This window comes from Callorhinus ursinus, unplaced genomic scaffold (genome assembly GCF_003265705.2).
Source record: "Callorhinus ursinus isolate GAN/ISIS: 27379988/994484 unplaced genomic scaffold, GSC_fseal_2.0 scaffold24, whole genome shotgun sequence".
In the NCBI taxonomy this organism is placed as follows: Eukaryota; Metazoa; Chordata; class Mammalia; order Carnivora; family Otariidae; genus Callorhinus; species Callorhinus ursinus.
The window spans coordinates 8,989,805-9,002,065 of NW_027397086.1; the positions used below are offsets into that span (position 1 = coordinate 8,989,805).

Sequence of the window (12,261 nt, forward strand, 5' to 3'; positions counted from 1 at the left end):
TTCTCATCAGAGAGTAATGACACATTGTTAAGTTAAAAAACAAGTGCAGAACAGTGTATATAATTTAATCCCTTATCATTACAAGAAAAATGGAGGAGATGGAGACACGTGTTTGAATCTGCATAGAAAAAAATCTAGGAAATCAAGGTGCTAAGAGTGGTTCCCCATGGAGAACAAGATGGAGATATTTTAATTTTTTCTTTAATTCTACTTAAAATAAAATCAATGCGGACACTGATGAAAAATAACGACAGAAGGGGACAATCAAGGAAGAACGCAACCTCAGCAGGGAGTGAGTCAATCACACGTACTTTTATTTCTTCAGTGAATTCATGATTCCTTACAGGTTTCTCTAAAGGCAGACATGAGGTCAACACTCTCCAACAAGCAGCCTCACTCTACTTTGTGTGGTTTTCTCACTGAAATTTGGTAAACTGATGAGCAATGGAATGTGGGTGTGTGTGCTTGTTTGGGGGCATAATAAAGATGTGAATGGGGTCAGGGCGGAAATCTGGCCTGATGAAAAGGATCTCCTGCTCAAAACTTTTCAGGTTCCCCAATCACTTCACTCAGTGCAGTGAAAGAGTAATATTCCAGAGAGACCTGCCATCAGGAAACCAGATCAGGGAAAAAGGCAGTAAAAAAGATGTGAGTTCTAATCCTGCCTCTGCCACTTACAGCTTTATGACAATGGGTGTTTACTTCCGTGAGCTTCAGACACTTCACCCGTCAAACAGGCATAGGAACAGTCTCCTGACCTCATCGGAGTGTTGTGAGAATTCGGGGAGAAACTATAAGGCATTCAGCACAGCACCCTCAGGCACTACACCTGCAGAGCAGGTGATTAATAAACAGTACCCCAAATGTGATTACATAAATAGGAAAGAAAAAGTAGAAGGAACAATTTCACTGAATTTGAAACATTAACAGGAATGATCAAAGAATCTATCCAGCAGGCTGACTTCTCTAAATGAAAGAACACTGGCCAGAGGAGAAAACAAAGGCTGTACACACTGCCCGTGGGTACAGACAGAAGCCAGCCTCTGAGGCTCAGTGTCACTGTACAAGGACAGCCACGAGAAGAACCTGTGCACAGCCAGTTGGGGCTGCATTCCCAGAGGCGGTGAAAGACGGCTCCAAGTCTGACCTGTTGTCAACTTAGGATTTATCTTCCCCCTCTTTCCCAAAAGGATCAGAGGCAGATTCTAGCAAGAGCCACATACTCCACTGACTCATTTAAATAAGAACCTAAGAATCAGAGGAGTATAATAAGGACAAGGTCCTAGCCATGATCTGCTGCCAACTGCAAATAAAACTTAGCTCTGGGCAGACAGAGTTAAGGCCAGAAAACTTGCAGACTGATCATTAGGCAGAGGAAGAATCAAGATCGATCAAGAAAGGCAAATTTTCCTAGCACTAAACTTTGAAATTTTATAATCAGAATCCGATGCTCGGAATATACGTAAGCTTCGGGTTCCCTCACACCTCCCAACCTCCTAACAGAAGCTTTGGCGTATTATTTTCCTCTTCACAGCTTTGCCAATTACCAGCTATGTGACCCGGAACCAACAGCCCTCCTCTGGATCTCAGCTTCCTCGTCCTTAAAAGGGAATGGTGCTCCTGCCTATTTATGAAAGGGAATGGAGGGACATTTGCTAGCATTCACTGGGTACTGGCTAAACATCAACATCTTTGTGTACACTATCTCACTGAAATCTCCCCAAAACCACAGAAGGCAGGTCCTGTGAGTATTTTAAAGATGACCTCCCTGGGTCTCAGAGAGGTGGGGACAGCTGCCACTGTCACCCAGCTAAAAGTAGGACACGATGAACCCAAATGCACGCTTCTGTGGTACCAAGGCAGAAATTTAACCATGACACTGTCCCCGTGTAGGTCAAGCACCGCCCAGTGTCTGCGACATAGTCGGCACTCAACATATTAGTTCCCTTCTTCATTTCTTCCTTTCTCCTAAACTACAATTATGTTATCTAGAAAACTAAGTTTACTGAAATAACATCGGTATCTTATATTTATATAGTTTCTTTCCTCTAAGGAGATCATACGACTTAATCTATTTTCTCTACTAATCCCACCAAATCTCTACCTATCATTATGTATTATTTCACTTATTTTACAAGTAAGGAACTAGAAGGCAGCAGGCTGCTAGGGTGACGTGCCCACGGTCATATGGAAGTCACTGCCAAAACCAAATAAAAACCTTCGTCCTCTTTATGTCTAAATCAACCTTTATCCTCTCATATGACACTGCCTCCATAATGAAGAACAGATCATTCATTTTTTATCTGGAAAACTACCAAATGTATAATTCAGTAAGGGGCCTCATGACCTTACCACCTTGTCAAAGGGAAGTAAGTATATAAAAAATGAGGTTTGCAGGAGCAGACGGTTTCGGTCCGTCAACTTTCTCTTAGATTACTCCCATTAACCAACATAAAATAATGTAAAATACAATGTAACAGATCCCCAAGTCTTTGGAAATTTAAGTAAAACTCACTGATCCTTCAAACTTACATACAATGCACAAGGGCAATCATTAACTCTGTAGGGCTGCAGAGGTGCACATGATGTCAACTGGATCTTTGAAAGAATAATATGATACACAACCGGGCCACTCTCAGAAGAATCGAAGTCAGCAATGAGCATTTAGCAGCATAAATTCATAGCATCCACAGAATTTTAAAGTTCCAGAGGGACGCGGCACGCCACAGAATAATCTCTTCATCTGGTATACAAGGAAACTGAGGCTCAAGGAGGTTAAGTGGTTTTTCCAAGATTTCACAAACAAAAGAACAAGAACTTAAAAACAAATCTGCTGACTACTACCCATTTCAGTTGCAAGTCTTACATCTGATGTCCATGAACACACTTAGCACTTTCCAGAATTACCCATTTATAAAGACAGTGCAGGATTAAGAGCATGTACTCTAGGAACAGAAAAACTGAGGATTCGAATCCTGACTGCAACTTACTGGCCATGTGATCTTGGGCAAGTCCCTTAATTTCTTTGAATTTTAATGTTTTCATCTGTAAACTGTAGGTAATAGTAAATGCCACAGATAAGCTGTAGATTATAAAGAAGGGACCGGGCCTGGCCACAGCCTGTGACCTCCATGAAGACAAACATCAGGTTCATATATCCCCAGCCCCTAGCCCAGAGCCTGACACATGATCCATTTGTAAAAATTTGCTGAGCAAATTAATGAACTAACCAAGCAAACAGGTACTGGACTTGAATTCAGGTCTACTTGGTTCTTAAACACTAGGTTACACTGCTCCAAATTCACAGATTTCAAAGCACAGTGTTAATTCCAACTTATAGAATACCGAGAACACAATGGAATAAGACAGCCATTTTCTGGCCATAAGGCAGGAAAAAAGTTTAGTGGACTCTAAGTGTTGGGACTGATTCTTGTTGCTAGCATGGGTACATCATGAGGCTTTAGAATCAATGAAACCTGGGCTTAGGTCCCAGCTTTCACATAAGCTGAGTGATCTCACCTCCCTGAGCCTAAATTTCCACAGCTGCAATAAACAGGGATTCTATGAGAAGTGAGGTAATATATATAAAAAATACAGGATGATGTGTAGCATAAAAAGACCCTATTTCCCCTCTAATTACTTGGAGGCTTCACTCATTAATTTCACTTAGGTCTCTGCTCAAATGTCACCTCGTTTTGGGGCGCCAGGCTGGGTCAGTCAGCTAAGTGCCTGACTCTTCATCTCAGCTCAGGTCATGATCTCAGGGTCATGAGATCAAGCCCCACTTCAGGCTTCAGGCTCCATGCTCAGCATGGAGTCTGCCTGAGATTCTCTCTCTCTCCTTCTCCCTCTGCCCCCGCCCCCAGATGTGCTCTCTCTCTCGCTCTCTAAAATAAGTCCTTAAAGAAAAAAAGTCACTTCCTTTCTGAACCTTCCTATCTACAATAAAACCTCCCGATTCCCTAGCCCCTTACCCCTCTTATTCTTTTTCATAGTTCTTATCATCACACAACACTACATCATGTATTTGTCTTTCTGTTTACTGTGCCTACTCAACCAGAAGGTAACCCCAGGAGGACAGCAGCTTTTTGTTGTTTATTTTGTTTACTGCTATAGCTCAGCCACCAGGAAAGTGCCTGGCATGTAGTTAGTGCTTAATAAATATCTGTTGAATGACTAAATGAATTAATTCAATGTTGATTTGGGATCTGCTATCCGTGAGGCACTGTGTAGAAGAGGGACTTAAAGATAATTAAGCGACAAGATGACAGAAGGAGAAACATCTGCCTGCTCTGGAATCTTCACAGGTTTGGAATCTTCAAAGATTCCTAACTCACCTGGGCCATCACGGTTGACTCCTGACTATCCTTATGTCTACCCTGTCCCCCCATGTTCCATTTATTAGTCCATTGCCAGAGAGACCCCCAAAAAGTCAACATCTGATCAGATCGCTCTGCTTAAACTCTTCCGGTGATTTGCCATTTCAATTAGAGTAAAGCCCACACTCCTTACCACAGCCTGAAAAGCCTCTCCTACCACTCTCTCTGCTGCCCTCCCTGAGTTTTAGAAACACTGGCTTTCGCGTTCTCAAACATGCCAAGGTCTTGTTATTTCTTTTCTTTTTTAATTTCAAAATAAACACATTTTTATTCACTCAAAACTCCAAGTTCTATTTATATAATTAACAATATTCTGTTCTAATGCCTAAATTTTTCAAGAAACAAGGACTAATGTAAAAAAATAACTCTTCAAGGAGCATGGGTTGGAGATGACAAGCATTGAGGTCTATTCTGATTTGGGGCCTTTGTGCTGGCTGTTCACTCTGCCTGAAAAGCTCCTCCCTGAGGCTGGCTCTTCCTCACCATTCAGCTCAGCAAAAATCTTACCTCCTTAAAGAGTCTTCCCAGGCTGAAGTTGTCCCTCCACCATCACCCTCATCAAGTTGCTCTATTGGGTCCCAGCACCTTTTCTTTCCTCACAGCATTTCATTATCTGGAACCACTCTGCTATTTATGTGTCCTACCTTCCCAACCAGAACACACGCACAGACAAGGACTTCGCAGGTTTACTGCTGCATCTCCAGCCCCTAGTACATAGTAGGCACTCAATAAGTATTTCTGAATCAATAAACTGGATCTCAAAAGATGTTGGAGTTTGCCAGAATGAGAGTACAGGTAAGGTGTGCTACCAGCCTAACAGTATCTTGATGTGTTGGTTTCCTTCCAAGGACAACCACCCTATTCCACCAAACTATGTGAATTTTAACCGAACTTACCTGGGAATGGGTACCCGAATCAGTGCCCCTTCCACTTCTGGGTTCAGATTCATCCCACTTTCTCTTATAGCCTCGACAGCTGCAGCTGTACACTGAAAACCAGATCAAAAGGTAAACAGAATTAGAAAATAATTATTACCAGATGCAAGCCCTCTGTCGATAACTGGCAACCCATCTTGGCAGAACATGGAAACATTTAGTTCTGTTACCAGTACGATCAGGAAGTTACATTGGTGCAGAGTGCTTTGATCAAGCTGAATAGCAAACTACGTCCACTCCTGGTACCAGTGTACTGCGGGAAGGAAGAAAAGCAAAGAGAAGGAAAAAAGAAAAAGAAAACAGCTCTGCTTCTTTGAAAAGATTTCAATGGTTTGAGGCAACACAGATCAAAACCACAATAAATCCTCAAGGGAGGGGGGCTGGTCTGTGCAAAGATTGGTGTAAAGACAGATGAAAGATTTTATACATTAAAAATTCCAGTTGACATTTTACACTCAAAATATACCAGTGCCGATTTGGAATGAGTAAATAAATTTAACTCATTCGCATCTACATTCACACCAACCACACTCACGTTTTGGACTGAGCAATGAGTCTCTGCTGGTATATGCTCTAGGAAAGGCAGAATGGGCTTTAGGGTCAGAAAGAGCTCAGTCCAAATCCTAGCTCCACTAACCATGTGACCCGGGGCAACAATCCTGACCTCTCTGAGTCACCATGTTGTAATCTGAGACCACAAGGCACCTAGACCTCACAGAGGATTAAATGAGATAACATGAACAATGCACTGGCTCTGTGCCTGGCACACAGTGACATCCAAGCAAGGGGCCTTACCATAGAAACTTATTATATAAAGGTAAGAATGCACAAATCCTCCAAACAAGGCTGAGTTGATGTCATCACTCAGCTGATGCACTGCTGTCCTGACTGACATCCTTCAGGTTCTTCTCCGATACAGTCTTGCTCTCTACTGGGCTAGGTGGCACAACGTTACATTGAATTCCCAAGGTGTGGGTTACCTCACCTCAAGTAACAGTATAACTACACCTGCTATGAAATCCTAAAGGATAAAATAAAGCAGTGTGGAAGAAAGTTACTTTCACTGGCATCACAATGTGGAATTCATGAAAAAAGTCCTCTGACATTTTCAAAGAATTTCACGTTTGACCAAAGCCAATCTACTTCACTTGGATTCACAGGGCCAATTCTTGACCTTGAGTTCCTCCCTAGACTCTGTGGTTTCATGACTGCACACCTATTTTACTTTTCTAGGTTTTGTTTTGATTTTTGAGAGTGCCTAAAAAGCTTATCCATTTCATCTTAACATGACCTTAATTCTACAGGGACTTAAGGTGTTACCATAAGGTCAAAAAGACAAACCGGAAGTCCACATGCACATGAATCATCCCTTTGGGCGGCTGTACACAGAATACAACAGCGTGACCACTGCTTAAAATAGTAAATCCTTAAAATGGTACCTCTAACCACAGACTACTGGAGCTGGAAGGGATCTCTGACATAATCAAGTACAGTTCCTTCCGTATGTATACAGGGACCCTCCACACATAGGCAGTCTTCCCTGAGAGCCAAGAACAAGGGAGCGAAGACCTTGCCCACATACTTCCGGTTACTGGCCGAGTTAGGAGGAGACTCCGGGCACCTCAACTCTCCAACCAATGACATTACTGTGAATTTTCTTCCAGATCTATTAGCTCACTGTATTCAGTAATTGAGATATGGGGAATTTGATTTTTTTTTTTTAATAGCCAAAAATAGGGGTGCCTGGCTGGCTCAGTCGGTGAAGCATGAGACTCTTATCTTGGGAGTTGTAAATTAGAGCCCCACATTGGGTGCAGAGATTACTTAAAAATAAAATCTTAAAAATAAATAAAAAAATAAAGTAGCCAAAAACAATTTGGAATTGGTCTGGTGTATAAAGGGAATGGTCAAGGTAAATAAAAGAGCTGGATAAAGAAATGAAATTTTCTTCCATTTCTAAAGCTGGCAATAAAGGGAGAATCTCTACTTTGAAGTGACCTGATCTCAAGTCTCCGAATCCCCCTCTTCTGAAGCTTCTCCCTGAATGACCGAGAACTCAGCTGTCACATCCCACCACCACCAACTGCCTTTGGCCGTCTGGTCCCCAGTCTTCCCATACAACCTTCCCCCATAGGCATGGGAACGCCCACCTCTGCTTCCAAGCTGGGCAGGAACTATGCCTCAATATGTATGTCTTCTCAGTATAATTACAGTGCCAGGTACATGGTAAGTGCTCAGTAAACGTATGTTGAATACGTAGATAATGAACTGGCTTAGATCTGTTAGAAAAACTCAACTCCTTACTTTTACTTCATGTATATAACCCCCCTAAAACTTTATATTATACTTTACTTGTTCTGTCCTTTCATATGCAGAAAAAGTATGAATCAAGAGAGGTTTCATTTGCAAAAAACCTATTAAAAGAGGTAGTTCTTCTAAAATATTCTAAATATGTAAATTTTCATTTGATATGGTAGGTAACAGAAACTCAGGGAATCACAGTTATTTTTCCAACATGACTTCTGAACTACTCATGGCTCAGACAAAAAGGCACTTATTTCTACTGCACTTCCATCTCAGCCTGTACCCCCTTACTGAAGGGATGCTGACCAGTACATCAGGGCAAATGGGCTTTTCTCAAACAGCAATACTGACCAACTGGTTGTAGCTGCTTAGGGTACTGTGTGGAGCAAGCTCATCGACCCCATCTAGGGTCGGGCAAGAAAGAGTGCTGTGATCAATTAGCAATGTCTGCTATTGCTGTTCCTAAGCTAATCTGGGTTAAAGGATGAAAAATGATAAAAGTTTTGTAGACAGGTGAACAAGAACTTTGACAATGTGGGTCCGAGTCAACTTTGCTAGGGCCATTTTAATTACCGGCCTTCCATTCTCTTTATATCCCAATGAGTCCCTCATGTGCAAGGTCTATGAAGGCAGGAACTCTGGCTGTCTTAATCAGTGAATTCTCAACACCTCAAATAGAGCCTAATAACTCGCAGAAACTCAATAAATATTTGCAGAATTACTGTAGGAATGGTGAAAGGAACACAGGCTTTAGTGTCAAACAGACCCATGTTCAAATCTTGACTCTATCCTTACAGTGTGAACCTGGGGAAAATATTTAACTTCTCTGAGCCTCATCTATAAAATGGAATAAATAATGCTTCATCTGAGCAAGGACCTACGTGCATCACTGAACAGGAGAAAGTAATGCCTGGCAACATAGTAGACACTCAACACACATTAGCTTTCTTCCTTCCACAAGAGCAGAAGTGGAGCCTGTAGATTTTTTTTTTTCATTTGCCTTGTTCAAATCAAGTTGTGGTTTTGACTCCCTTCTTTCCTTTCCCATCATTAACTCTAGCTGCAGGCAAGTTTATGGAAGGCAGCAACTGTGTGTATCATTTATCAAGCAGGACACATGTTAAACAAATGCAACACAGTTTTCTGTCCTCAATACATTTGAAAAGATTATGCATGTAAATCTGCATCATGTCACTACAGCACGACACAGAAATGCTCAGGTCTGGAAAGAAAGCCAACCGCATGTGAAACAGAAAGGAATTACATAAACACAGAGGGGATTAGCTCAGCATTTTGAAGCTATGAACCTGGGTACTCTATGGACAGTTTCTAAACTGGAGGAAGGAAATGTTTAGTTAGAACTATTTGTTTAATATATACACCAGATGAGATAAAGGAATTCAAAAGACAATGTAACTCACACTTCCTCACTCTCTCCTTGTAAAAAACCTCTCTACTGAGATGATTATGAAGGTTTTGGGCTTTTTTCAAAACTCACAGCATTTCAACTTAAGAGAAATGGGAAAGATGCTTTGGTTGAAAAATGAAGATATATTCCAACTTCCTAAGAAAAAATTAAGCTGTTAATACTTCCTCCTGCCTCATAAGATGCTCTGGTGGCCAATCAGGTGCTTCTTCTGTGAATGCCATTTGCTATTTAATAACAGAAGTGGCTGGCTCTGAAAAGCAATCTGCCTGATGAGGTCTTCAAGCTGTGTAATTAGGAGGCTATTCCCCAAATTGGCCCGCGGTGCCCATGGGATCAGATGAACAAGGCAGAAGGCCTCGGCCATTCAGAGGGAGCCAGAAAGGGAAAGAGTTGACAATTCTCTTTTCGTCCATTTCTCTGCTTCTCAGTAACACCAAGAAAGAGTGGCCTCTTTCCATCAATCTAATGACCAGTATTCATGCACCTGAGGAAAAGTGACTGAGTGCTTCCATGTGCCAGGCACTGCGATAGGTGTTGGACACAATGTTAGATACGATTCCTACATTCCAAGCTTACAATCTAGTGGAAGTGAGATGGAAAATAAAGATGTAAATAAATGCCTAACTGTTAATGATGAGTGCAGTGAAGAAAAAGAACTGAGCTATGTAAAAGAGGTTAGTGTGGACGAATAATTTAGATTAAGCACATTAGGGAAGGTTTCCCTGAGAAAGTGCCATTTAAGCTGTGATCCAAAATATGAGTAACAATTAGCCACACAAGAGTGTCCTAAGCAAAGGGAAGAGCATATGCAAAGGCCCTGAGAATACAAAGGGTGTGGTGTGTTTGAGGAACTGAGAGGCCAATGTGCCTAGAGAGGTGTACAGGGACGACAGTGGCATGAGACTAGAGAGATTAGAGACAGGCAGGGGCCACATCATAATGCAAATCCTTCTAGGCCACAATAATTTTTTTCTTAAAGATTACGAAGCCCCTGATAAATTTAAAGCATGGGAATGACATAATCTAATATATGTTTTTGAACGTTCACTCTGGCTTCAATATGGAAAATGGAATGGGGGAGGGGTAATAAGTCCCCCGCCCCGCCAAGTGTGCCTCGAACATCAGCTACAATAGCCCTCTGATTTGAAACAGTTTGTTCATAGCAAGGACTTTCCCTTACTCATACCTCTAATCCAGTTTGTCAAATCCAACAGGTTCTACTTTGGTCTCTGGAATAGAACTACTGAAAGAGACCATCGAAACAGGAAGGGACCTCAGATTCCTTCATCTCATAGTAACAGATTAGAAAATGGAGGTCAAACAGTCAGCAGGAAGGAGAGGTGGGACCAGGTTCCAGGTTCTCCAGGACTCCCAATCCAGGTCAGTTCCTACTGGACCAACAAGTAAAAGCCCATTTATTTCCTCAACCAGACTAAAATCATAGCCTCAAGGTTGCAATGATCTAAGGCAACCCATTTTACACCTTGGAAGCTCTGTGCTCTGTAAAATTCTACAATGACCAGTCCAGTTTGAAAGGAATATGAATTCCAGAAGGTCTGCTCCAAATGGTAATGCAAAGATCACAAACTGGAGGCCCATAGGCCAAATCTGGCCCATGAACATGTTCTGTCTCATAGTCTTTAAAAAAAAAAAAAAAAGTGAATCAGTTATCAACATTTAACAAAGGTCTTACATAAAAATTTGAGTTACTGGCTTCATCTAGAAATAAAAACCTTAATATCTGATAACACTGATGACCAGGTCTACATTTCTGCCTGGCAATGATCAGCAGGAGATGGGCAGAGGCTACTCCCTTCAGACAGGGCACAGGTTCTCCTGCTTACTCCAGCCCCTTCCATCTGGCTAAGTGCCAATCACTGCATCGTCACTATTGTTTTTCTTAGATGGAGCCTGTTTCAGTATTCAAATTACTTGCCTGGACTTTTAGTGTTTGAGTTTAACAGAAAAGGAATTTAGAAACAGGAAGAGAGCATTTCCTTAAATCCTGAAGTTCCCTTTATTGTGCCTTCTCTCTTGTTTCATCTCAAGCTGGAGGGAATACTTCCTCCTGACTTGACCCAGCCCCCTCCATTCCAAAAGAGACCATGAAGAAGAATCCTTTTTGGCAAAGCCACCTCACCTCTGGGAAGCTGGCCATATTCACCAAAATCAGCTGTGGCGACTTCATAGAGATCTGGCCAATCTGGTTTAAAGCAAGCTTCCCATCAGCAGTTACCACAGTGATATGATCAAGGGATCCTAGAAGAAAAGTCACAGGGTGTTAGAATTCAGAAGGACTTTAACAGCCCCACATCTAAGTCCCTACCTAATTCAGATTCAGCGAATATTCGGGGATCCCTTATCAAGGTGGCAAGACCGTTCAAGGGGCTTTTGTAGGAGCAGCAGTGTCACATGATGGAAAGGGCTCGCAAATGTTGACAGAATGAGGCCTCCCTACCATCCACGAGGGTGGCCAACCATAAATGGCTCATTCTGAGACACAAAGAGAAAGGTGGGAAGGAGTCCTTTCAGACAAATTGGGTGTTGTCCCAGCAAACTGCTGCTAGAATAATGCAGTACTTTTATGGCCCAAAGATCCGATTTGAAGTATTCAACCAGTTTCAATGTCATCACAAGAAAGGAAGTTGCTGATACCAAGGGCTTCAATCTGGAAGAGTCCAGGATGTATAATGGTAAAAGTCTCCATGATTCTGAAGACCAATGATGTGGGTTCAAATACCAACTCTTCCATCTCCTGATTATTTGACCCTGGGCAGATCCCCTCAACCTTTCGGCACCTGTTTCCTGAACTCTAAATGGGGCATAAAAATTGTACTTCTCTCATAGTGTTGTTAATGAGGATTCAATGAAAGGGTTTCTGGAAAGCACTTGTAACTGTGTCCTGGCATATACAAGTGCCCAATAAATGTTAAATTATTTCTTGACTTTTTCCTAAGTTTTAACCAAACCAACCTACTTCCAATTTCTCTAATACAGTCTTCCGCTTGCCTCAGGACTCTGAATATATATATTTTTCTTTCTATTGAGAATGTCCTTCTCTGTTCAGGTAACTCGGGCTCATTCTTTAACACTCAGCTATAACAGTATCCAATCTCAGAAATCTTAACTGACCTTCTGGGCCGGATTACAAACCCCCTTATGAGCTCCCAAGGACCATATGCACTCTTCTATAATAATCAGTATTTGCTGAACA

The 12,261-nt window shown here is 41.9% G+C and overlaps 1 protein-coding gene across 5 annotated transcripts in view; it reads right to left on the minus strand.

The window, feature by feature from the left end:
* The window catches only part of MRRF (mitochondrial ribosome recycling factor), a 51,479-nt gene that overhangs the window by 24,462 nt on the left and 14,756 nt on the right, over positions 1 to 12,261 (minus strand). For all 5 annotated transcript variants that reach the window (XM_073905782.1, XM_025888141.2, XM_025888143.2 and 2 more), the window contains 2 exons: positions 11,188 to 11,306; positions 5,276 to 5,367 (listed from right to left, as the gene is read on the minus strand). In XM_073905782.1, the coding sequence (XP_073761883.1) occupies positions 5,276 to 5,367; positions 11,188 to 11,306 (211 nt within the window). The remainder of the gene's footprint in view (positions 1 to 5,275; positions 5,368 to 11,187; positions 11,307 to 12,261) is intronic.